The 27080-nt window shown below is 36.3% G+C and overlaps 1 protein-coding gene across 1 annotated transcript in view; it reads right to left on the reverse strand.

Moving 5' to 3' along the window:
• Nucleotides 1-12723: 12723 nt before the first annotated feature.
• Nucleotides 12724-27080, reverse strand: part of CFAP299 (cilia and flagella associated protein 299) — a 566830-nt gene continuing 552473 nt past the window's right edge. The window contains exon 6 of the mRNA XM_002912479.3: nucleotides 12724-12843. Coding sequence (XP_002912525.1) covers nucleotides 12748-12843 — 96 coding nt within the window. The 3' untranslated portion in view covers nucleotides 12724-12747. The remainder of the gene's footprint in view (nucleotides 12844-27080) is intronic.

Here is a 27080-nt window from a genome sequence, read left to right on the forward strand (position 1 = left end):
GGACTATGTTATTTCCCAGCACAGAACGTTTCCCTGTCCTTTCCTTGCCTTTCCCAGCTTCTAGAGGTTGCTTACATTCCTTGTCTTGTGGCCCCCTTGTTCTATCTTCAAAACTAGCAGTCTTATGTCCTTCTGATCCTTTTCATTTAGTCACATTGTCCTCGGATCGCATGAGAAAAAACTCCTTTGATTTTTCAAACCTATGCTTAGGTTGGGCTGACCTGAATAATCCATGATAATCTCCCCATCTCAAGGTCCTTAACCTTAAACACATCTGCAAAGTTCCTTTTTGCCATGGAAAGTGACCCAGCTGCAGGTTCTGGGGATTAGGACATGAACATCTTTGGAGGCCAGTAGTCTGTCTTCCACAATGTAGATGGATCGAAGCCGGGAGGAGGCTTGTCCTGAGTACCTGATGAGGTTGCATTTGATCTACCCTACGTAAGGGACAGTATAGAACTGAGCTAGGGCCCTGGTAGTGAGAATGCCAAGAAGGGGTTGATACAGGAGACAAAGAAAAGGTTGATACGGAGATTGGAGATCTAATAGATGGTCTTTGAAATTAAGCTGAAGTTCCTGAGTACTGAAGGATATCAGCAGGAGTAGAAATGTCAGGAGAAGGACAAGGTTAAGAAGGAAAAGTTATGAATTCTCTTTTGAATTTGTTGAGCTTGATGTGCGAATTATTTAGGCAGAAAAATCCAATGGGCAGTTCGAAGCATGCATCTGAATCTTGGGAGACAGGTTGAGGCCTAGAAATATTATAGTAAAGATGTAGGCCCCTGTGTCCCCGGACGGCATATACTCCTGTTGACTGTATGATACATCAACTTAGACATTTTTACATAATATTTATTATAAAAAAATAAAAAACAGGTTGCATCTTGTCAAGTGAATATAATTAAAGAAGCGAAATTGGTAGTTCCCATACCAAATTATAATTTATGATATACTCCTATTTTATGTTGTCAGCTCTCACACTGAAATGTAAGAATATGACTTGGCATTTAATATTTTGCCCTAAATTTCAACATGTTTAGTAAATTTCTTTGGCATCTTTAAAAAGTAGTTGCATTTATTTCAAAGAAACATTTCAAAATATCAAAGATTGTTATCTCAGTCTAAGATCAGGGTATTGAGGTTTGCTCTCAAAAATGCTAAGAGTTGAGATAGGATCATCTGAATGTAATTTTGGGGTTTAGCCACCTCTTTCCTGGCCTTTTGCCTGTGTTGTTCTGCCATTGCTTACTGATGTCCACTGAACATCAGGACATGTTTTATATCGGGCAATAGGAAGAACTCAGCACTTGGGGGTGTTTTTGAATTGTTCAGTAACCATAAAGAGGAGAATTCAAAGAAGATATTCATGCTAGAGAAAGAATGCATTGTTTGAAGATGACTTTAACCTTATAAATATTTTCTCTTCTTTTCAGTATTTTGTTGCAAGGGATTGTTTCAGGTATTATATGAGTTAACTCTAACAGTGGTGGATATTAGCATTCTTATTTTTCATGTGAGGAAACTGAAACTCAGAAAATTAAATTTGATTCATTTAAAATAATTCTGCTAACATGGCACGTAAAGGCAGGTCTCTTGAGTCCACAACATTGCTTTTTATATTATACTATAGTTGTCTCTCAATGTTAGGAACACAGTTTAAAATTAGAGGATGATGCTATTCTTGGTTGTTTGCTTTGACAGTTTCAGATGCAGGCTTTCAGGTGCTGAGAGCGGCATGCTGACTGTCATCAAGGAGCATCAAGAGGAGTGCTCACAGACTGGTCCTAAACCCATATGAGTGAGACACCCTGGTACAATACCCTCAGCTGACGTTAGCCAGAGAATTATGAAAGAGCTACACGACTGAAAAGGGGTTCAGAGTAGTTAAACTTAGGTAAATTGCAAGGGGTAGAATATCAGAAGGTGAAGTTGGATCTTCTAAGGCTAAGGTTTCTGCAACACGTTGGCATCTCTGGTGTGGGGGGATGAAGACACATGTACCTTCTTGCTTGTGTTACTGCTATGTCTGAGCAGAGTTATGGTGAGCAATAACAGTAGAATAATTTGGAAAATGTGCCTTTAGGTGCAGGTATCCAAAATCATAAGTTTTTATTACTTACATTTCGCCTCTTGAAGTTTTTTAGTTGCTTGATCTGCTTCCCCTACCTTCCCAGGGTATATCTGACTTTCTAAGTTTTCAGCTTCCTTAGTACACTTTTGAACTTACACTGGAATTTCTCATCATTATAACAGTTAATCCTTCTTAGAGTGATAATTTGAAAGGAACAATGACCGATTTAAAAATAATTGGCAAATTAAAAACTAAAAATTTGTTTTATACGTTCACTGATCTTTTAACTCTGACCTGTGGTTATAACTTGCATAGAAAGAGCATTTTCTTTCTCATTTTTACATGCCAGTTATGGAATAAATAAACTGCCAAGAAAAAAAAAAGCAGAAATTATTTTTCACTTTTAAATATTACTTATTACATAATCAGATTAGCAAACACCTACTTATTTGATTTCCTGAAAGAAGTAACCACAACATATTACTGGCCAAATGTTTATATTCTTAAGCAGGAAATTATTTCTGAGAAAAGGAAATATTTCAAATGTTGGGTTTTCTTGTTGTTAAAAGCCATTTCAAAATTAAATGAAATATTATCCTTCCTTAGAAATTGACAGTTGTGATCTGCAAAAAAAAAATAGATATTATTATAATAAGAATCATCAGTGACAGGGACTGGGAGAGCCAAAAGGAAGATTCAAAAGCTGGTAGTATCCACTGATCCATTTTTCCAAAGTGTACAAAGAAAGCAAATGAAATGTTAGAGAAATCAAGGATCCAAACTAACCAGGTACAGAGAGAAATAAAAGTAAAGGCAAAACTGAATAAGGAGTAACATCACAGTGACCAGATACCCACTTCTCATGCGTGTTTTGATAGGTTTCTGGAGGCTGAAACCCACCAATGAGAAGACATTGCTTGATTGCTTTATGTTTATTTGCGATCCTTTTTTTTTTTTAAGATTTTATTTATTTATTTGACAGAGAGAGACAGCCAGCTAGAGGGGGAACACAAGCAGGGGGAGCGGGAGAGGAAGAAGAAGGCTCCTACCAGAGGAGCCTGATGTGGGACTCCCAGAGCACCGGGGTCACGCCCTGAGCCTAAGGCAGAGGCTTAACAACTGTGCCACCCAGGCGCCCCGTATTTTCGATCATCCTTAACTGATCATCCTTAACTGATAAACAGGTTCCTTGTTATTATGCAAGTAACTTACAATTTAAAGTCTTCAAGGATGCTGGTATTAAATGCTATCAGACCAAGAGGATGTGATGTGGTTTTTCTAACCCCACAAACACTAAAACACTAAATCTTACATAGTTTGGAGGGAACCTCTACTAATCAAAGTCTGATGAAGTGGATTAAGAAACATAATTTATTATCAAAAGCAAACTTGTCAAACTGAAGGAAGATATGGAAGGGGTATATGCATCCACTCTTACGGACTCACTACACAAAAAGCCTGACTTATACCAGTAGTGCTCAATTGTGACAATTTTGCCCACCACAAGATTTTGGGCAACGCCTGCAGACATTTTCATTTGTCATAGTTGTGGAGGAATTTCTACTAGCTAGAGGCCAGGGATATTGCTGAACATCCTACAATTCACTGGATACCCCCCCACCCCCGGCAAACAACAAATTATCCAGCCCAAAACATCAATAGTGCTGATACTGAGAAGCCCTGGTCTAGCATACCTAGAGAGTTGGACAGGAGTCTCTTTACGTGTTGTCCTCTCCTTCCCCACCTTTATTTTAAAAATTATGTCACACTTTGTCCAAATAGAGTATTTCTTGAAACAGAAAGCTGAAAATGCACAAGAATCTTGTAACTTCACTAATTCGGGTCCCTATTGCCCTTTGAGATGGCCCCTAAGGCTTTTAAATGTAACTTCAAGATTCTGAAGAATACAATTTAAAAAGCACTGCTCTCTGACATGGGTACCACTATTCTTATTCCTAGGTAACTGGAAAAGATGAGGGGCTCCTTGTAGTGGTATGTATGTGTGCTTCAGGTACAATACCCTTGGCAGAGATAGGAATCATTTTGGCGAAATTGCCTGCCAAGAATAACAATGCTCATGATATCCTTTGGTGTTTGGCATCATGAGCATAGGAGAAAGTCCCACCTCAGTCTAGGGGAGTTACACTACTATATGCATGATTTCTAAGGAGAGCCATATGCATAATGTGTATTAGCAATCTTTTCATTACCTGATTCTCTAGTAGGTAAATATTTGTACTCCATTGCAGTTTTAAGTTGTATTTCTTTAATTGTGAGTTTGCACATATTTTTATGTATTTATAAAGCACCTTATCTTTTTCTGTTGTTGCCTATTTCTTAGTCTGATGTTCTTTATATATTTTTTTATGTTCTTTATTTTCTAATTGATTTGGGAAAGTTTGGGATACACTGGGGTATTTTTTTTCTGAAATATTTGATGCAAATGTTTGTCTCAGTTTATTGTTATTTGATTTTCTATGGTTGTGCAAAAGGATTTAGTTTTTAAGTAGTCAAGTTCAATTGTGCTCTTATTAGTAGCTGTTGTATTTCATGGCAGAAGGACTTCCCCATTTCAAGATGGTAATTACTTTAAAATTTTTCTTCTGATACTTTTGTTGTCATTTTAAGATGTAGATTTTTGTCCACTTGAGATTTATTTTGATATAGAGAATGATACAGGAATTTAACAATTTTTTTCTCAAATAACTGTTAATTTGCCCCAGTCTTTTTCAAAATAATCCATTTTTTCTTGACTAATTTTGATTGGCCATATCTCTGTTAGCCTTTGATGTGCCAAAACACATACATTCACATATACATATGTTCATTCATTTATATATACAACAAGAGATACAGGTATTTGAATATGTTATTATCCAAATTAAAACAAACAATATGCAGATTTTTTCTAACCATCTGTGGAACATTAAATTTAAAAAATAAAGCTAACTGTAAGCTAAATTACAGGAAAATATCAATAAAATACCCAAAGTGGGGATTGTAAAGGCAAGATTCTTTGGCAACAATGCAATAAAATTAGAAATCATGCCCACAAGCATAGATAAAAGTAATTAGGATTACTTTGAAATTAAAACAAAAACCAACTAAAATTTTGGGCTAAAGGCAAATGCAAATAATGCAAGTATGGAGTACTTATAAAATAAAATGAGAACAGTAATTCTCAGAATTTGTCGATTGTGGCCAATGGTGTTCTCAGAAAGAAAATCTTGTGTTAAATGGTTTCATTATTTTTAAAATGCAGAAATAAAAATAATGACTAATTACATTTCAAAAAGTTTGGGAAAAACAATAAAAAAGGCACGAAGAAGGATATGATGAAAAATAAAAATAGAAACAAAATTAATTCAAAACAGATTCTGAATCTATTCAAAAGCAAAATGGTAGGCCCTTTAAAACCAAATCTCCTTTAAATATAATTAAGAGAAAAGGTATGACACAAATTTTAAAAAATGGGAATAGCACATTTAGTATCACAAAAAGTACAGAGGGACTATATTACAACAGATATTATGTACCATTCTATGAAAATGTATTAAAAGATCTCAGTGAAGTAGATTATATTTCTGAGAAAAATTTAACATTCAAAATTGGCTCAAGAAATAGAAAACATTAATTTCTCTAATAAAAAGATAATCAAAATTTTTTCTTCTGTAAAGCTTTGAGCCATGTGGTTTTACCTTTGAGAGTTATCTTTAATAAAATGATAATCCAAATTTTTACATAAAAACTTTTCTGAAATATGAAAAAGTCCAACCTCATTTTGATTTTTTAAAAAAGAATCTTTTAAACATAGTATAGAAAAACAAATATCTACTTTAAGAGAATGAAGGGGGAAGCCATAGACCGGGAAGAAATATATGCAAAACACATATCTGATCGAGGACTTGTGTCCACAATTTACAAAGAACTCTTAAAAAGCAACAGTAAGAAAAAAATCCAAATAAGAAGGGGGCAAAATATTGGAACAGATACTTTACCAAAAAAGATACACAGATGGAAAATAAGCATATGAAAAGATGTTCAACAGCACATGTTGTTAGGAAATTTCGGATTAAAACAGTACGAGAGCATTTGAAAGCATTCTCATAAACAGAATTGCAAAAATCTCAAATAAGCAAACCAATTTGGACAATTAAAGAAACTGTTCAAGAGGTATTTTTATCTGGAATATATCAAAATTTATATATGTACCATATCATCTAACTTGATTTTATTTATAAAAATTTCCATTGGTGGCAAAACTGCATTTTGATGGAAACATTGATATCCATTCCTAGTTAAGTCTCAAAACAAATTTGGGAAAAGGAGTATAGTTCCATCTAATATTAAAATATGAATATTAAATGAAAAGTCAACATCATACTTAATGGTTTTTAACAGTGTGTAATATAGTACTAGTTTCAAGAGATTTTACAGTAGAGATTTCTCCCAAGCTCATGATAATTCCTCTTTCTCTAGTAACAGCCCTTGAGACACAGGGATGGACTGTTAGGTGTTATGACTCCCTTCCGACCTTGACCACTGCTGACTGATCCAGAGATGGGCACCTGACCCTTGTGTGGCTGATTATGTTTTCTCTCCTGACAGAGACTGGGAAGTAGTTGGAACTCAGCTTTATTACTGGCAGTATTTACTAGAGAGGCTCCCAGAATTCCTCTTTATTTTTTCTCTCCTGAGTCTCGGTTTTCAACTCTTCCTTGGATTCTAGTACCTTCCTCTTCCTGTTTAAATGTGTGAGATGTTTTTCTGTGTGTGGCTTACAAACAACAAGAAAAAACGTCAAGTAACACAGGTGTTTCATGATGAAATGGGGGGAATGTTGATCAGTGGACAATTTGGGAACTTAGGTTAAACAAACTTATAGAACTCTATTTTGGAACCTATCAGAGTCAGTAATAGTCACTCAATCACAGAAATTTTTTTTTTTGGCAGATACTTTTTAAAAATTTTTTTATTTATTTATTTGACAGAGAGCAAGAGTGAGAGAGCACAAGGAGGGGGAGTAGTAGAGGGAGATGGAGAAGCAGACTCACTGCTGAGCAGGGAGCCTGATGCAGGGCTTGATCCCAGGACACTGGGCTCATGACCTGAGGAAACGGCAGAGCCACACAGGCGCCCCTGGCTGATACTTTTAAAAGACTCGTATGCTATAGAATACTTTGGGAAATACTTCCCAAGTGGTATTTCCAATAAATCAGCAGCAACATCTCCTGACAGTATGATTCCAGAAAGTCTTGGCCAATTTATGTAGTTATCTATGACAATCTATTGGTAGCTGAGGAGAAAATCCATTCATGACAGCAGCAGCATCAGGAACAACAATAAAAACATAAGATCCTGTAGATTCCTTCTTATTCCAAGCTGATGAATTCCTGGAGGGAAGCCCTTATTCATTATTATACTCCTAGAAAAGGATCTGGCTCACAGTAGGTCCTTCAGAAATAGATGGGTATACATTTCCTTTTAATTTCCTTGAGATGAAGAAAGTTTATGGTTATTGTCTATTGTTTAAAATGTATTATCCTGGGAGCTCCCATAACATTGAAGAGGTTGGTCATATGTCAAGTAGTTTTGATTATGCAATTGTTTATCCCAGAAAATTATATTATAGAACAGGAAGCATGCAAAGAGAATATTCATCAGTCACATTGCCACTGCTGCTTTTTCTTCCATTGTCTCCATCAATGAAAAGGGGAGAAATGAATTGCTGCTCCATGACTGAGTACCTAGGCGAACATTCCTTCCAGAGCTCCTACACATTTGTTTCTTCTCCATTCAACTGCATGCATTGCTGTGTCCCCAAATTACCTGCTTTTTTGAAGATTCGCATTCATTTGCAAGATTATCATAATTGCTGTAGTTGTGGGAAACATAATTCTGTACAGCCTGACCTCTTTAGATTTTAAATTTTAGTGGGGCCTTTAGCTCCTGAGTAAAGCTGAGTCAAGTGTCCCTTCTCTGGGATCCTGGAATTGGGAAAAAGAGAGAAGAGAAGGGAAGGAAGGAACGAGGACAGGGAAAGGAGACAGGGAGAGAGAGAGGAGGGAGAGAGACATAGAAAGAAAGAAAAAGAACGAAGGAAGGAAGGAAGGAAGAAAATAAAAGGAAAGAAAAAAGAAAAGAAAAAAGAAAAAGTGCGTGTGTGTCTGTCTGCCTGTCAAAATAGAAAGGCTGTTCTGTTGGAAGAGAATGATGTGCAGAGAGGAACGCAGTCATGAGATAGAGCAGGAGTTCCAATAGTATTCAAGTGTTTGATTATGATTATATGATTATTCCTGGGATGCAGACATATTCCTTTCTTTAGTTCTGGGAGACGCCTCCATGTTTTTTAATAAAGATTCGAATTGGATTTCTGTCACTTGCAAGCAGAGTCTTGGATAATACACTTGAACTGTCACTTGGAGAAAATTACACTTAACTCGCAAGGCTATTCTACTCAGCTGAGGGAGTCTATAAATAGATTAGAAAAACAGCAAGAGAAATCAGAGATGTTTTGGATTTTGAAGAGACCTTCAAGAGCCAGAGTCTGGAGAGATAAAATGATTTGGCCAATTACCAACATCAGTTTGCCAAATAGTCTGGTTCTTAATGCTCTTTACTCTTTATTGCATTGCTCAATTTCTTGTTTCATTTCCTTTCAGTCGGCTAGCTCATTCTTTGGTCCTGTGTCTTTGGCCCACTGTTCTTCTGCTAATTCTCACATACATTTCACATATTTCCTTTCTTTGGCCCTGCATTCCACCATTAGTATCAGGTTAAAATTACTTTCTTAGTGTACCCTGTACTCAGGCATAACAGTTCTTTAATTGCTCTCTCTTCTTTACTGGGTGAAAGTCACCTTAATAAGCTTCCACAAAGGGAATTTCCAATCTGCAATAGCTGCATTAGTTTGACCTTAGAACTGTGACCACAGAGCCAGGCAAGATAGGAGAAATATGGTCAATATAATCAGATGCCATTTAAATATTTATAAGTGTCATAGCTCTGCAGGTAAAAAGAATATAAAAATAATTCAAAAGTAGAATGAAAACTTACATAGATTCACTGAATATCAATCGACCTGGGTGGATCCTGCAAACTCCAATCAGACCACAAAATTAGGTTATGTAACATGTGAATCCCAGGCTCTCGGAGAGCAAGGCAGCCCACATTTGAAAGGCATGAAATTGGAACCCTTGGAGGTCTAGACTCGGCTTAGCATTGGCGGAATGGGTCTAATCATGAAAACAATATCCTGGATATTTGTAGTCCATATCCCATATATGGGCTGCATTATGTATCCCTCCAAAATTCATGGTCGAGGTCCTATCCCCCAGGCCCTCAGAATGTTACTGTACTTCGAGACAGGGCCTTTTAAAGACTTATGTAAGTTAAAATAAGGTCACTGGGAGGACTCTAATCCAATCTGGTGTTCTCATAAGAAGTGCTGATACATGGAGAGACAGCAGAGACGCCTCATAGAGGAAAGACCACTCGGAGAAATAGCAGGAAGGCTTCCATCTGCAAGTAAGAAGAGGGGTCTCAGAAAACAATCAGACTTGCTGACACCTTGATCTTGGTTCCAGTCTCCAGAACTTTCGGAAAATAAATTTGTTTTTTCAGCCACCCTGCCTGTAGTATTTTGTTATGGAGGCCCTAGCAAATGAATATATCCCCTAATCCAACTCATATCTCCATTCAATATTTACTATCCATAAATTCAGTCCAGAAGCTAATGATTTTTTAGTGTCTTAAACCTTGGGATTAAATATAGGAATAATCTGTAAATATATTAAGTATTTTAAGTATTTTAAATAGTTACACTTAAAAATATTTAAAATAGTTAAAACATTTATGAAAAACTGCCATGTACTCTTCCAATTTAAAATGTTATATGTGAATTATTAGTTCAGACATGATCATCTATTAAAATTTTATAAATTTATAAACCATACTGAAACTTTTTTTTTAATTTTATTTATTTGACAGAGGTACAGACAGCCAGCGAGAGAGGGAACACAAGCAGGGGGAGTGGGAGAGGAAGAAGCAGGCTCATAGCGGAAGAGCCTGACGTGGGGCTGGATCCCATAACGCCAGGATCACGCCCTGAGCTGAAGGCAGACGCTTAACCGCTGTGCCGCTCAGGCGCCCCCATACTGAAACTTTTAAGAGAAGACGAGTCTTTGTATTTATATATTTAAATTATTAAATTTATAAGAGTTATTTAAATGTATATGAAGGCTTATTCTAGTTAAAAATTTGAAATAATTAAAAAATTGAATGTAATGAAGATCACAAAATTTAAAATCTTTAAAGAAATTTAATTAAACTATAAAACAACTCATGATAGTAAAAATTTTATCAAATCTAGAATAAAATTTATACAAATGCTTAGAATATAAGTAGAGTTTTGAATTTATAAATGTAATAAATCAAATATTTTTAAATTTCAAAACAATCTCAGAATTACAAAAAAATTGCAAGTACAGCACAAGGACCTTCCCCCCAAAAATATTTATAATTTGCTGACATGATGCCCCTTGACTCCCAAACACTTTAGTGTAATTTCCCACAATCAAGGACATTTTCTAATATAACCACAATATAATCATGAAAATCAAGACACGAACATTTTTACATTACCACCACCTAATCTTCAGAAACCATTCAGTTTTCACCAGATGTCCCCAGATGCCCTTTATAGGATAAGGACACAACTCAAAATCATATGTTGCATTTGGTTATCATGTCCCTCTAGTCTCCTTCAGTCTGAGACAGTTTTTCAGTCTTCTAGTCTCAAGATCTTGACACCTTGAAGATCTCGGGCCAGTTATTTCGCGCAATGTCCATTGATTTGTTTTTTCTGAGTTGTCTATTGGTTATATTCAGGTTATGCAACTTCGGCAGGATTATTACAAAAGTGATGATGAGTTACTCTGTTGCATATTATTTGGTGGGGAACAAATGCAGTTTGCTTCATTATTAAACATATTCTCTTCGATCACTTGTTGAAAGTGGTGTCTTCCAGTTTTTTCCACTATTCCCTCTTTAACTAATACATATTTTGTGGGAGATACTATGTAAATATCCCATTCCTCATCAAACTTTCCATTGACTCATTTATATAGATGAGCATGGGCTCATGGTTTCCTACTTTCTGCCTGTTGTTTTCATTATTTATTTTGCTGCACAAACTGTCCCAGGTTTGGCCAGTAGGAACTTTTTAAGTGTGGATTTGGTGTCCTTTTGATAAATCACCTCCATTTTTTAAAAAAGATTTTATTTTTATTTATTTATTTGACAGAGAGAGACAGTGAGAGAGGGAACACAAACAAGGGGAGTGGGAGAGGGAGAAGAGGCTTCTCGCCAAGCAGGGAGCCCAATGTGGGGCTCGATCCCGGGACCCTGGGATCATGACCTGAGCCGAAGGCACATGCTTAATGGCTGAGCCACCCAGGCGGCCCTCACCTTCATTTTTCAAGAACTTCTTTGCTTTCTGGCACAAAAAGATGTTCTGGACTAATGTATTTTTCCTTGCCTCAGCCCTGGAATCAGTCATTTTCCCAAGGATGCCTGCTTCCTTTTGGTACAAAATGGTGGTAAGAAACCAAGATCTGGGTTATCATTGATATTGGGTGTTGATGTTTTGAGGTCTTCTTATTGAACAGAGCAAGGGTAGATACATGCATAAAACATTAACATATATTCTGTATTTGTTGTATATATTGAAAATGATGAGATCACAGCAGTACATCCAATTCTAATTTAATACCACTCTACTCATCTTGAGTGGAATCTCCAATCTCATGTCAGACCATCACCTCCCCTGTGAATACACCCTTCTCACCCCACTGGAACTCTGATGTCTTGCTCTGGGCTTTCCCAGTCCTATACATTGAGCAGACTTCCACCTTACTTAGCCCCAACTAATTGCCTTAGTATTGGATTGTTTAGAAAGAGAAAAGAAGAGAATGGGTATAAAAGGAAGAATCAAATATTAATTTTTAAATCACAAGTAACCTCTTGAATAATATCTTTTCTTCACAAAAGCCACCTGCAGAGGCACATCAGGAAAACATGTTCTTCCCTAATGAAGTCCTCACTTCACTAAAATCTTTTGGTTTCTCTTAGATTTCATTTTCTCAGCTTCATGGTCATGGGGTTCATATTGTCCAGGCTCATAAACATATCAAACACTTCATTTTATACATCATCTCACGGGACATTTCAGATTTTATTTTCTCATATAGAGCTATTGAAAACCTTGTATTTATATCTTCTTATTCTTGTTCTTCAATTTCAGACTTCTTATCAATATTCAACAAATTTAATAGATAGCACTGCCACATGGTATAGATTTCAGTCCACTATATTTGGCAATAGTAGAACCTGGAACCTGAGCTTCAAAGTAAGTAGCAAGAAGATTCTCTCCCATGAACTGTTGCAATCAGCTTCAGTATTTAGGGGGAAAATTTTAGAAAAACCTCAAGTCAGATTAAGATCTGTACCACACAAAGACAGTCAAGATTATGCTTTTCTTTCTAATTTCTTTATCAACTTTTATTATTCTAACTCGTCTTCCAACTAGAGGACTCATTTATTTTCTAAGTTGCTTCTGGTTACAGAATTCTTTCAAATTTAGCAAGCCATTAGGGGACCATGTAACATGTTGGTAGTTAGGTCTTTCTTCTGGAAATGTGGTCAAAAATGACAGCTTGAATGTAGAGTTCTGTCTGGATAGGGGTTCTAGTAGAGTTGTCACCTGGAGAAGCCTAAAATACATAAATCCATATTGTTACTCAGTCCAGTCCATCATGCAAATGATTGGCATTAAATGAATTTTCTTCTTGCTTCAATATTATAGCAAACAGAACAAAAAAAAAATGCTATGGCCGTGAAGACATTTTCTTGTTTTCCCTCAGGTTCTTTTTCTCAGGAGTAGTGATAATTCCTATAAGAAGCTTTGAGGCTCTGGGTTGTGACATTAGTGAAACTATCTAGTGTCAAAACTGTCCCAGGCCCATGCTTGCCTGGACTTTGTTAAACCCCATGGGTCACTAACTTTGCAGAATTTCCAGGGAAAGACTTCTTAAACACACATGATCACAGTAAATAAATCTAAAAGAATCCTATCTTAATTTCAAGTTTGTCAAATAAAAAATGAACTGGAGTTTGGAGTGAATGAAGCTAAAGTACCTGTCCATGGTGGGTTTAATTAAAAGCTTCTTATCAGTTTAAAAACTATGAACTCTCCCCCCTTCAAATTATAATCTGTGAAAAAAGATTTGCTCCTTTTACCTTTATTCAGGGTAATCTATTATATTTCTAGGCTCCTGGGGAGCTCCTGTGGGAACAAGTATTCACTAATGTGGTATTGATAAGAGAGAAGAGGGAGATTCTAAAAGAATTGGTAATATCTACAACTGGAAAATATTATTGGATATAAAAGAATGAAGTTACTTGCTCTTTCTTCTTCTTATAGGAAGAGATAATAAAGACATTTAGATGTGGGACTAGAGGAAAGCTTTGGTCCTGCTTTATCCCCATGGTACTAATTTCTTGCTAGCGAGAAAATATATTTTATTTTACATTTTATTAAATAGAGTCAGCAAAACTGTAAAAACTGAAATGGGTAAACAAAAATAGTGGGTGTCCTGAGTGACTCACCCATCCAACTTTTTTCTGCCTTTCACAGTTTTTGTGCTATTTTACAACTCTTTAAGTTGTGGAGAACTTGATAATAATGCAAAATATTCTTGTCAAAAAGATGCAAATTAATTCTGCTCAGTAGAATTCAATTAATTATTGCCCTGCATTGAGTTCTACTTTGCATCTATTTGTAAATTAATTTCAATTTTTCTTGTTCCCTATATATGTTTTGCTCTTAGAATTCTCCTTTGAATTGTTTGTACTATCTTACTGGTTCCCTCTATAATTAGTAAATTAAGTAAAATAGTTGGTACATTCATTTCATATCTGTATGAGAGTCATAATTATATCCTTTTATGAAAAATTACCTTGTATGCGATTATTTTGTAAACAATTATCTTTTAGTAAACTACAATGCCCGATGGTTCACCTGATGGCTGAAGAGCCTGTGTTGTTGGAGTGTTGTAGCTCACATAAGACATAAACCGGGGCATTTCTTGGCTCCAAGTGGTAAATTCCCTGTTGTCACAGAACTTTCACTTTGCTTATCCTCTGTTTCTTTGCATGTTTTCCATTTTACTACTTTTTTGTTTTGTTTTGCTTTTGGAACTCTTACAATCAATAAATCATTCCCCATTGGTAATAGTAATTTGGTTTTGTCGCCAAAATTTTGTTATCTCTGTAAATGGAGTAATAGATTATAGAAATTTTTTCTTTCTCGAATAGAAGACAACAGAGAATCTGATTTGTTAGTATTTTACTTTCTTTGTCTATTTGTCTATTTTGAGCTCAAATTAAGAATCTTGTGCTTACCAGAAAAGGAAACAACTTTTTGATATATAGTCTGATAATTTTTGTGTTTACTTTTGGCCTATGGCTAATGTTTAAAATTCCAGGAAAACGAGGAAATAAAAATGTTGATACTTGATATGTGCTATACTTAAAAAGTTACTCTTATGGGATGCCTGGGTGGCATAGTAGGTTGGGTGTCTGACTTTTGGTTTTGGCTCAGGTTGTGATCTCAGGGCCATGAGATCTAGCCCGGTGTTGGGCTCTGAACTCAGTGCGGAAACTGCTTGGGATTTTCACTGCCCCTCTCTTGGCTCCTCCCCACCCATGCTCTCTCTCTGTCTCTGAAATAAAGAAATAAATCTTTTTAAAAATGTTATTCTTATAGAAACTCAGAAATGTTTTGAACATTAAAGTTCATGTAATTGAGGCAAATTATTGCTAAATCAGACTAGTGTAATCATTTTGGTTTAATAAAAATAGCTTGTAATGTGACTTATCAGTGTTAAGTATAATACAAACATATGTTTTATTCTACTTGGGTTTGCTTTTCTTAAATTTATTCAAGTATACTGATCAAATAAGCTAACATTACTCCTACACAATATTTAAGATAACGAAAAATATAAATTTGTATTCAACAAAATCAAATCATTATTCTGATAACTTTATTTCAATAGTCATTATGTTTTATTTTTAATGTCAGTTTGAATAAAAGTCCTAAGATCTTCAGGTAACATAAGGCCTTAGGCCTGCTATTAAGTTGAATCATATAATGAATATTTATTTGATATCTAGATAATTTCTAAGATAGTATACTGACCATTTAATGCCCAATTATAATGCATAATTTTAAGTTTATACACTTTCCATGAAATGTTCCTACCTCTGGGTCATGTTAACGCATTTTGTCTCTTTAAAAAGGTATGTGGCTGGAGAAAGGTAAAAGATAAACGGCTATTCTGTTAAAATGCTTTTGGAAGACAGAAAATTGTTAATTTTCTACCTCTAGTTTTCTCACTGAAATAGAAGTTACTTTGATTAAAAGTCACAATTAATATGAATGGTTGAAATTGCATGAAGTAATAAGGACAGACTAAAACCACTATCTGTGCTTTTTGTGTTCCAAAGACAAAGCAGTTTTGTCTTACAGTGGAGGCTTTATAGTACTGGTTTTATATGTACATATACATTGTATAAACATATACAGTAGTGTTTTTCTGGCCTTTTTCCCCCTTTGTATTTCTTTTCAGAACCCCTGTACAATCTTGAGATTTACTGAGGACTCCAAAAAACTTTTATGTGGGTTATAATCATCAAAATTTACCATATTGGAAGTTGAAACTGAGAAATTTTTAAATACTTACTGATTCATTTGACTAGAGAAATAATGAGCATGAATTAAAATGTTAACAGAGTAATATTACTCAGCCATCAAAAAGAACGATTTCTCAACATTTGCTGCAACATGGACGGGACTGGAGGAGATAACGCTAAGTGAAATAAGTCAAGCAGAAAAAGACAATTATCATACAGTTTCACTCATTTATGGAACATAAGTAGTAGGAAGATCAGTAGGAGTAGGAGAAGAAAGGGAAGAAGAAAGGGGGCGGTAAACAGAAGGGGGAATGAACCATAAGAGACTATGGACTCTGGGAAACAAACTGAGGGCTTCAGAGGGGAGGGGGGTGGGGGAATGGGATAGGCTGGTGATGGGTATTAAGGAGGGTACATATTGCATGGTGCACTGGGTGTTATACACAAGTAATGAATCATTGAACTTTACATCAAAAACTAGGGATGTACTGTATGGTGACTAACATAAAAAAATTATTTAAAAAATAAAATGTTAACAGAAATAACAGCTTACATTAATATAAAAATTAGTTTGAACTCATGTATACCCTGAGAATTGCTGTGACAGAAAAAAGAAAATAAAGGGTAAATTTGGAAGTAAATTTTACTTGCCTTGGTTTATAGCACTTGAGTTTGAAAAGAAGTGATGAAATGTACTAAAATTTTAGCAACGTTTGCCTTATCTTGATGGGCTTGCTTGCTTTACTTACTGGTTCATTCCTTTGTCTACTATTTAAAATATTTTTTTTGACCTTCTGTGTCATCTGTCTAGGTAGCAAATAATGTGTGTCTTATAAGAATATTTTTCTGTGCTTTATATTGAATTTATTTCATTCCTGATTAAAAAAAAGAAAAAGAAAGAAAGAAAGAAAGAAGGAAGAAAGAAAGAAAGAAAGAAAGAAAGAAAGAAAGAAAGAAAGAAAGAAGAAAGAAAGAAGGAAGAAAGAAAGAAAGAAAGAAAGAAAGAAAGAAAAAAGAAAAGAAAGCAAAGAACAAAGATTCCTCACTTATAAAAAAATAAGTTTCTTTACAATCATGTTGTTTGTATTTATTTAAAATGTTTTATTATTTTAAATGCTTATTTAATTAAATACATAACTCAGTATTATTTCTCTAGTACCCTGATCCTATCTTGATCAAATGTCCAAAAATCCTCTTAACAGTTTCATTTTCTAATTTTTGCCTTCCCATAATTGGATGCTAAGTATAGAAAAAATTACATGAAACCTTATACCTACTTTACACTTACTTTGCATTGCCATTTAGTTATTTGCATTGGTTCAAAAAGAAGCTTTTTTTTTTTTTAATCAGGGTGTAATTGTACAAATTGAAAAACTAAGGCCTTACCTAGAATGTTGTATTTGAGAACAATACTTATTTATGTATTTATTTTTATTGTGTTAGTTACCATACAGTACTTCATTAGTTTTTGAATTAGTATTCCATGCTTCATTGTTTGAGCATAACACTCAGTGCTCATTGCAATACGTGCCCTCCTTAATATCCATCACCAGGCTAACCCATCCCACCAACCCCCTCCCTTCTGAAACCCTCAGTTTGTTTCCTGGAGTCCATAGTCTCTCATGGTTTGCCTCCCCCTCTAATTTCCCCCCGTTCATTTTCCCTTCCTTCTCTTGACGTCCTCCATGCTATTGTTTATGTTCCACATACTAAGTGAAACCGTATGATAATTGTCTTTCTCTGCTTGACTGACTTCACTTAGCATAATCCTGTCCAGTTCCATCCATGTGGATGCAAATGATAGGTATTCATCCTTTCTGATGGCTGAATAATATTCCATTGTATATATGGACCACATCTTCTTTATCCTTTCATCTTTTGAAGGGCATCTCACTTCCTTCCACAGTTTGGCAATGGTGGACAATGCTGCTATGAACATTGGGGTGCATGTGCCCCTTCTTTTCACTACATCTGTATCTTTGGGATAAATACCTAGTAGTGCAATTTGCTGGGTCATAGGGTAGCTCTATTATTAACTTTTTGAGGAACCTCTATACTATTTTCCAAAGTGGCTGCACCAGCTTGCATTCCCACCAACAGTGTAAGAAGGTTCCCTTTCTTCACATCCTCGCCAACATTTATTGTTTCCTGCCTTATTAATTTTTGCTATTCTAACTGGTGTAACATTGTATCTCAATGTGGTTTTGATTTGGATTTCCCTGATGGCTAATGATGTTGAACATTTTTTCATGTGTCTGTTAGCCATTTGTGTCTTCTTTGGGGAAGTGTCTGTTCATGTCTTCTGCCCATTTTTTTGACTTGATTATTTGTTTTTTGGGTGTTGAGTTTGAGAAATTCCTTATAGATCTTCGATACCAGCCCTTTATCTGTAGTATCATTTGCAAATATCTTCTCCCATTCTGTGGGTTCCGTGGGTTGGATCTTTGTTTTGTTGACTGTTTCCTTTGCTGTGCAGAAGCTTTTTATCTTGATGAAGTCCCAAAAGTTCATTTTTGCTTTTCTTTCCCTTGCCTTTGGGGATGTGTCTTGAAAGAAGTTACCGTGGCCAATGTCGAAGAGGTTACTGCCTATGTTCTCCCCTAGGATTCTGATGGACTCCTGTCTCACACTGAAGTCTTCCATCCATTTAGAGTTTATCTTTGCGAGATTACAGATTTTACAGATGAGAAAATAGAGGTAGAAAAGTGCTCAGAGAAATTAAGCAACTTGACTTCATCACAAAGCTGATAGGATCTATTTAGGTCCAGCTCATTTTACCTACTGCCCCCCTTAAACAGCTCTAAGCTCTGGCCTGAGTCCTGGTAGCTATTCCTGACCCGTTCCTACTTGTTCTATTGTTCATCCAGTCTCTTCAACTGCTCCCAGGTATTCTGGAGAATTCTTAGGTCTTCAGTTTTCAAGTGGAATTCATTAAGGGACTTATGCAGGTCTTTCAATATCCTAAACTATTATTATACTACTCTGTGTGTATGGCCATATGTGCATTTTTTGGGAGCAAATCCATGAAATTTTAAAATAAGTTGTATTTCCCAAAAGATTAAGAACCTGTCCTCTGGAGTGTCCTCATGTGCTTGTGAGGTAGTTTTCTGGGGGTACCAAGTTGGGGCTGCCATTTGTTTGATTGTGTTTTATGCTGAGATATCCCAGCCAGCAATAATAATTGAGAAGCTGTCGACATAAGATTTTCCACTCTTGCCAATGGCCTTCATCACTGTTCATGCTATCATGTTCCATGTTCCAATAAATGTCAACATCCCTCATTCTGCTTTGGGATTTCAGTGCCTCAGAAATTGTAAGCATCTGTTGGGGTGGTGAATGGTTAAGAAGGGGCCATGGGAGTTGACTACCGGTTCAACTGTTGAGACCAGAGGAAATCATGCTCCATTTGAATTAGAAATAATCCCTTAACTATGGTTTTGCACCTGCAATGACTCCATGTCTGATCTGTGGGTTTTCTGGTGTCTATTTCTTTGTCATTAGCTATCAGGTCTTTGAAATCATGGAGGAAACAATTCTTTTGTTCTTATTCATGCATTTCAATCAGCCAGGAACTTAACCTTCCATTCTTTCTGATACTCCTTGCCCTGACTTGTGACAATAAATTTTGCAAAAAGTGAGCATGAATTGAGGTGAAAGCTCTCTTTCTCAAACTTCTCCTTTCTCACTTCCATGTTGGTCCTATTATACTTTTGGTGTAATGTTTTATTACGCTGCCCTTCTAGCTAGAAGCTTAAAGCAGCACTTTTTTTCTTTGGCATGTATGTTTTATTGGGATATTTACTTTTTTTTTCACTGCATATATTCAACTTGGATGATGAAGGGTTATCATTTTACTTTCTTAGCACTAAGCACTGATATACAAACAATAATGCAAGTTTTATATTTAATTTTTTCTTTCCTCCAGCTCACCTTTCTTGTGCTACACTTCATCTAGTAGTTCATACATTGGACTCTTAAAAACAATGTGCTTATCTCTAGGGGTTGTTCTGTAATACTGCATATAAAATTAAAATCAGTTTTTCAGGTCAAGAGGAGGGCACAGCATTTAAGTTTTAGGAGTTTTAATTCATAAAAGTCAAGCTCTGCTATGTAATTTTTAAGGTATTCCTCAAGGCCATTGATTTTAGCAGCAGTTTGTTGAGTAAATACTTAATTTATATGTGGTAGACTTTCAGTTCAGGTATACCAGGTGATTGCCCAGGGGAGAAATGTTTAAAAGCTTCTTAGTATGTGGGTGTTTTAGGGCTATAATCAACCAAACATTCAGTAATTTGGGCAGAGAAACCAGAAAGTTGGCAAGACCTCAGCTTTACTTAATAAGTGTGCCTGTGCCACAGTTAAAAAGGAACGTTTACAAGAGGCCTCCGAGGAAAATCTAGGAGCCAAAAAGTGGTGTAAGTAATTCAGTGTCCTGTGCTCCATTAATTCAAATTGCGTGGGGTTTGAGGGAACACCATTAGAGACTTTGAAGAAACAGTATCTTTGCTTAAACGTATTCTGTTCAGTATGGGTTGTTTGTTTGTTTGTTTTTCCTTAAATGTCCAGTAGGAAATAATATACCTGAACTCTGTAAAAAGGCAGATTGTAAAATTGAGAACCTTCATTAGGAGGGTGGAGCTTCAAGAGATTAAATTGGAATCATCCGCTGAAAGGATGTAGAAATGTTATGAGCCTCCTTTTTTTTTAATTATGATATGTTAGTCACCATACAGTACTTCACTAGTTTTTGATGTAGTGTTCCATGATTCATTGTTTGCGTATAACACCCCATGAGCCTCCACTTTGAGAGGAGCAATTTCAATCCTGTGACAGGTTCCCTTTGATTTTAATGTAGTCAGTCAAAGGGGAGGCAGCATTAAGGAGGCAATTAACACCTTTCCTAAGAATAGTAGCAAATACTTGGGTGGGGCTTGCTTGGGAGGAAAAAAAGAGAGAGGAGATATGATAAAATACCACTGGAATCACTAGAATCTTCCTCTAAATTAAACAAACAAAAATTATGGTTTTATTGGTAGAAGTTATTTTTAATTTTAAACTTTGTTCACCATTTTTTTTGCTAATAGGAAAAGATAGTAGAATTTGTCTCTTTTTTGTATCTGCATAATATACAATAATGACTATATATTTATTTTAAAAAATAATAAAAATATTTTTCCCGGGATGCCTGGGTGGCTCAGTCGGTTAAGCATCTGCCTTTGGCTGAGGTCATGATCCCAGCGTCCTGGGATGGAGTCCCACTTCGGGCCTCTTGCGCAGCGGAGAGCCTGCTTCTCCCTCTACCTGCCGCTCCCCCTACTTGTGTGCGTGTTCTCTCTCTCTCCCTCTCTGACAAATAAATAAATAAAATCTTAAAAAAAATACTTTTCTCATTCACCCATGGATCTAACATATCACCATTACCCTGATACCCAAGGTCACCACTCTGAAGTTCAGCAAAGAACCCCAAGTTTAATTCACCTACCAAGGAAGGAAAAGCATCACAGTCAATTACTCTGGTAATTTTCAGCTAAAAATAGCATTAGCTCTACATATGTTTCTAGTGCCTAAGATCCTAAAATATTTTAAAGTTAACCTCAAAAGTTTCCAAGATTATTTTTGGCCTTACTATTCATCTCTTTAGCAAATATTTAATATTCAATTTATTCATTCCACAGATGTTTACTGAGCATCTACCATATGCTAGCACTGGAGATACAATGGTAAAGTGACCAGAAAAGTTTCCTGCCCCATGTTTCAGTTTTTGCTTTATGAGTTTCCGTAGCATATATTGCTTCATTTGAGTTTCTAGACAAACCTACCTGACAAAGTGATTCTTGATGAGACCATGATAGCAAGAATGGATACTACCACCCAACTCTGTAATGATCCACATAAATGAGGGAAAAAAAGTGGCAATTTACCCCGGGAGCATCTGGTGTGGTCAGTATTATTACTACGGATGTTATCCAGAAGTCTTTGGTATACGGCCTGTACTTTCTAATCTGTATAGTCTCAGGAATGTATAATTTAGACTATTTACAATTAAAACTGTTGAATTAAAACTTGTTTTAGAGGAGTGAGGTTTGAGTACTTTAGGGACATAGTAATCTGTAAGGTGAAGCCAACAGCTATTAAAGTATTACTAATTTACTAATAAAAAAACAATGGATATCAAATCCAATCTTTAGGATCACCTAGGGAACCATATAAAAATACAGATTCCTGGGCCTCACCACAGACCAATTCAGTTTGAATCACTTGGGGTGGAGTCTGGGGCTCTGTTTGGCCAGTGTGAGGAGAGAGGAAGGGAAAATGCTCTACTGAATTGACAGAAATCACTCCTAATCAAGCCACTGTGGTTTGGACACTGATGAAGAGCTCTTATGATAACAGACTGCATTCCAAAGTAGCACATTTTTCTGTTTCAACAACTGTGATTTTCAAAAGGACAAGTCTGGATTAGGAGCGTCCTGCCGTACAGTGAGGAGTATTGATGTATAAAGAGAAAATAAATACATTCTTCTAAGTCAATGTGCAGTCTGCGTTGTACATGTCTTCCAGATACTGCGATACTCAGGATGGAGCCAGAAAGGTTTATTCTGTAATAGTGTCTTTTGTTTCACCAACTTCCTACATTAAATAGAAACTGCACATCTTTAACATCTTTTAACGTGTTTTTTGTTTGCTTGTTTGCTTGTGTATTTTCAGGCATTTATCAAGCAACTATATTCAAGCAGATTTTATTAGACATTAAACAAAGTAACAAAAAGGAGACTGTCCTACGGAAATTCATATTTTTCATACTGATTTTCTTTTGCACACCAGTGAAGTTTAGCCAACAAATAATAACTTCACTTCCTTTCAAAATGGCTTAATCATTTTTGTACTCAGAAATCCTAAGTCATGACACAAATGGTACAGATTCTCATTGAACTACGTAGAATGGCAAAAACTTATTAGACTTGGATTCCACACTTGGAGTTCAATTTTTCTCAGAATTTCTCTTGCTATTACTCTTCTTCTTACACCTTGATCTCAACCCTGGTTGCACATTAGAACCATCGGGAGCTTCTGAAAAGTACAGTTGCCCAGGACTTCCACCTGGACCAATTAAATTAGAATCTTTGCGGATGAAGATAGGCATCATATATTCTAAAGCTTCCTGGCCCACACTCACAACTCCTCTCTAATGCAGGCCCATGCTTGGTGCTTCCTCACCTATGTATGCGAGGTTCCCTCCTACCAGAATACCCTAGACTTCTATTCCAATCCTTATGTCCTCACCATACCCACCCCTCAAGATCCAGTTCAGATGCTATCTCTTCTGTTAACTCATTTTTTAATGCGTTAGGTCCAAAGTAAATTGTATCTCCTCTCAATTCTTCAGAACTTTTTCTGTCCTTTCAGCTCACTTGCTAGTTTGCCATTTCTGTGCCTATTATATTTTTCCACCCACCCTTCAGTTAATCTGTAAACATTTTAAGGGAAAGAAACCCACCTTTCTGATTCATTTTTATACCTCACAGTGCCCAGTAGTTACTCAGTAAACATCAGATAAGGAAGAAAAGGAGGATGGAAGGAAGACTGAAGAGGCAACAGACTTACTGATGTTCATTCAGCTCACCGTTTCCTCTATACACTCATCCAGCACTAGTTCATATTCTCTCTCTCTCTTTCCTGAAGGTTGGCGTGAAGTAAGACCTCTCACCTATTTTTTCCACATAAATATGCAAGTTCTGTCTTTGCCTGAATGATCAGATAGTTGCAATATTTAAAACGTCAACGCAGAAACTTGCTAACTACAACAGGACCTCTATCTAGTTCTAGTCCTCTTGGTCTTTACCTGTATTATTGTTATGCTAGCACCTTCCCTAGTTTGTCCTCTCCCATGTGTCTTAATTTAGTCCCTCTCATCCTCTTAAAACATGACTTTTGGGGCGCTTGGGTGGCTCAGTCAGTTGAGCATCTGATTCTTGATTTCAGCTCTGGTCATGAAATCAGGGGTGTGAGATAAAGCCCCACATGGGGCTCCATGCTCAGACCAGAGTCTGCTTGGGACTCTCTCTCTCCCTCTCCCTCTGCCCCTCTCCCCCCAGCCCAACTTGTGTGTGCACTCTCTCATTTTCTCTCTCAAATAAATAAATAAATAAATAAAATCTTTAAAAAACCCCACAAAACCACTAACTTTCATCTTGCTATTTTCCTGTGCAAAAGATTTGGTGTATCCCCATTTCCTATCAAGTTTAGTCCATGATCCTCAACAGTCCTGCCTTCAAAACTTCCCACGACCTTTCCATGCTTAGCTTCCATGGCACTCCTTCTCCAAGCCATTACATTAGCCAAATTGAACCACTTAGGTTTTCCTTTGTTTTATTCCCATCAACATTATCTTTCCTAACAGGGTCATTGCTGGTATTGCCTGCCTCTCCATCTCTATGAGTGCAACTCCTAATCATTCATCAAGTCCAGTTAAAAGATTACCTCCTCTGTTATCACCTAACTATGCCCAATGATATCCTCTCACCATTCCCTCTCCACTAGCTTCTACCCCAGATCAAAAATCATCTCTTCTTCTGCTGAATTCCCAAGGCATTTCTCTTTTTTGCAATGTATCACTTTCTGCTTTATACTGCAGTTATATTTTTTACATGCCTATTTCCCTAAAAGTATTAAAAGATTAAAAAAGGGCAAGGGTTGAACTCTTTTTTTTTTTAAAGATTGTATTTATTTATGTGACAGAGAGACAGCCAGTGAGAGAGGAAACACAGCAGAGGAGAGGGAGAGGAGGAAGCAGGCTCCCAACCGAGGAGCCTGATGTGGGACTCGATCCCGGAATGCCGGGATCATGCCCTGAGCTGAAGGCAGACGCTTAACGACTGCACTACCCAGGCGCCCAAGGGTTGAACTCTTGCTCATCTTTAGATCCTCTATGGTGTCTCATAATATTTACATTTAAGCTCCATTGCTAGACTCTACTAATAATGAACTATGTGACTTTAAGTAAGTCATTAAACATGTTTGAGTCAACTTACTCATAAATCAAAAACATTTTTTAAAAGATTTATTTATTTATTTGAGAGAGAGAGAGCATGAGTGGGAGGTGCAAAGGAAGAGAGAATTTCAAGCAGACTCTGCACTGAGCATGGAGCCCCATGTGGGTCTCGATCCCACAGCCTGGAGACCAGGATCAGAGACCAAGATCTGAGCTGAAACCAAGAATCAGATATTCAACTGACTGTGCCACCCAGGTGCCCCTCAAAAACATGTTCTAATTCAACAGTCTTAATTTCAGATGGTTTAAATTATGTATTTCTGAGTTTGTACAAGGCTTGAAAGCACATAACAAAATTAAGATTTCTGCATAACTTTTAAAAACCTAAAATTATGGCTACACTAGTTGTTTTCACTGATAAATTCTTGTAATTAATTTCTGACTTATTTGTATCAATATAGAATGAGGTGGCTATTCCCATTCTGGCTATCATTGCTATACCAAGCATCAGTGACATAATCGGCTTCTCAATTTTAATTAGTGTAGTATTGTTTTTGTGTGTTTGGAGGGAATCATTCATTCAATCATTTATTCCATGAATACTTATTAAGTGTCTATTAACCAGGCATTTTTCCAGGTGATGGGCTCTCACATATAGTGAATGGAAGAAGGGAGGGGAGAAAAGCTGGTGTCAAGAAGGAAGATTTTTCCTATTTTTAACTGTTCTATACACTCTGTCTCTCCAATTAGTAGATCATGAAGGTTTTAGACCACCCATATTATTTTAAGACTCAAGGAAACTCTCCCATGGTTAATTCTTCTTAAAAGCAAAAGAAAAATGCCTATTTTTTCATTTGTCCAGATAATGTAGGGAGTGAGTGCAATGTTCTTCCACTCAATCCTTCTAAAGATAATACACTGGAAACATTTTGGTGGGTGTGAATCACTCAGACAAGCATTCTTCACTCAAAAATAGAAACTAGCTTTATTTGTTCCAGATGTTATACAGCTGCAGGGAAGTAAAAGCCAGTGGTCCTGTTTTCAATGCAACCAAACTCTTATTGCATTTGGAATTTCTTAACCAATGAACTCATATTACTCGTTCTAAGATCTGCACAATTTTCTTTTTTCCACTGTTACCATTCACAGACAACTATGTTTCATGGGAACCACTTTTCAGAGTTAATGAGTCTACATCTGTGTTGCACAAAGGAAAGACATCTTGTTTATCAAAGTTTCCACCTTTCGTTTATCTTGACCTTTTTGAATTTTAAATGTAAAATATTTCTTTTATTTTAAAGATTTTACTTACTTATTTGAGAGAGAAAAGGTGCACATGAGTGGGAAGGGGAGCAGGGAAGAGGGAGAAGCAGGCTCCCCATTGAGCAGGGAGCCTGGTGGGGCTCGATCCCAGGATCTGGAGATCATGACATAAGCCCAAGGCAGATGCCCAGCCAATTGAGCCACCCGGGCATCCCAGTGTTACACATTTAAAAGAGATTACTTGAAAGAAAGGACAAGAAGAGCTGGGTTGCATTGTTCTTAGAGTGTTTTAGAGTACATTATGGTGTTATAAGTTATGGTGTTCATTTTAGGAAGAATTTCAAATAAAATTATTAATAAAAAATTAAGTATAAAAACGTAAATCTTATCATTGTGCATTTGTAAGTTTAAAAACTTGACAGCTTACTTTTTGATTCTTCCATAGGTCTGTAAGAGATGATGTATGGGTACATGAAATATAAAAGGATCATGGCTCTTAGAAGAAGGTAAGTTAAGATATTATGTAGATGTACATACTGATTTCATATCTAGTCCATAAAAATAAAGATATATGTGTTATATTTTGTTTGTGGTCAAATGTTTGAGAACACTTATGTTTGAAAACAGAGTGCCAGATCTCTTGAGATTGTTGTCTTTTTAGGGAGAAGCTTTTCTCCAATTGTGGTTCATAGTACGGATAATCTGTAGTAGAATTATACTGGTTGCTTGTGAAAATATGTACACCTGGGACCAGCTGAGTCAATCTCTGAGAACTGGGGTTGTAGAAGGATCCTAGAGATCAGGAAACAGCAACAACACTCACATCTTCCATTTGTGAATGTGAAAACTCTGAGAAGTTAAGTGAATTGTGCCAGGCCAAGTAGCCAGTTAATTGTAAATGAAGGCATAGAATTTTGTTTATTGATGGTGAAACCAGCATTCTTTTCCAGTAGGTCAACTATAAGATTTATCTTCCAAAAGATAAAATTAAAAGAAAAA

This window comes from Ailuropoda melanoleuca, chromosome 11 (assembly GCF_002007445.2).
Source record: "Ailuropoda melanoleuca isolate Jingjing chromosome 11, ASM200744v2, whole genome shotgun sequence".
Lineage (NCBI taxonomy): Eukaryota > Metazoa > Chordata > Mammalia > Carnivora > Ursidae > Ailuropoda > Ailuropoda melanoleuca.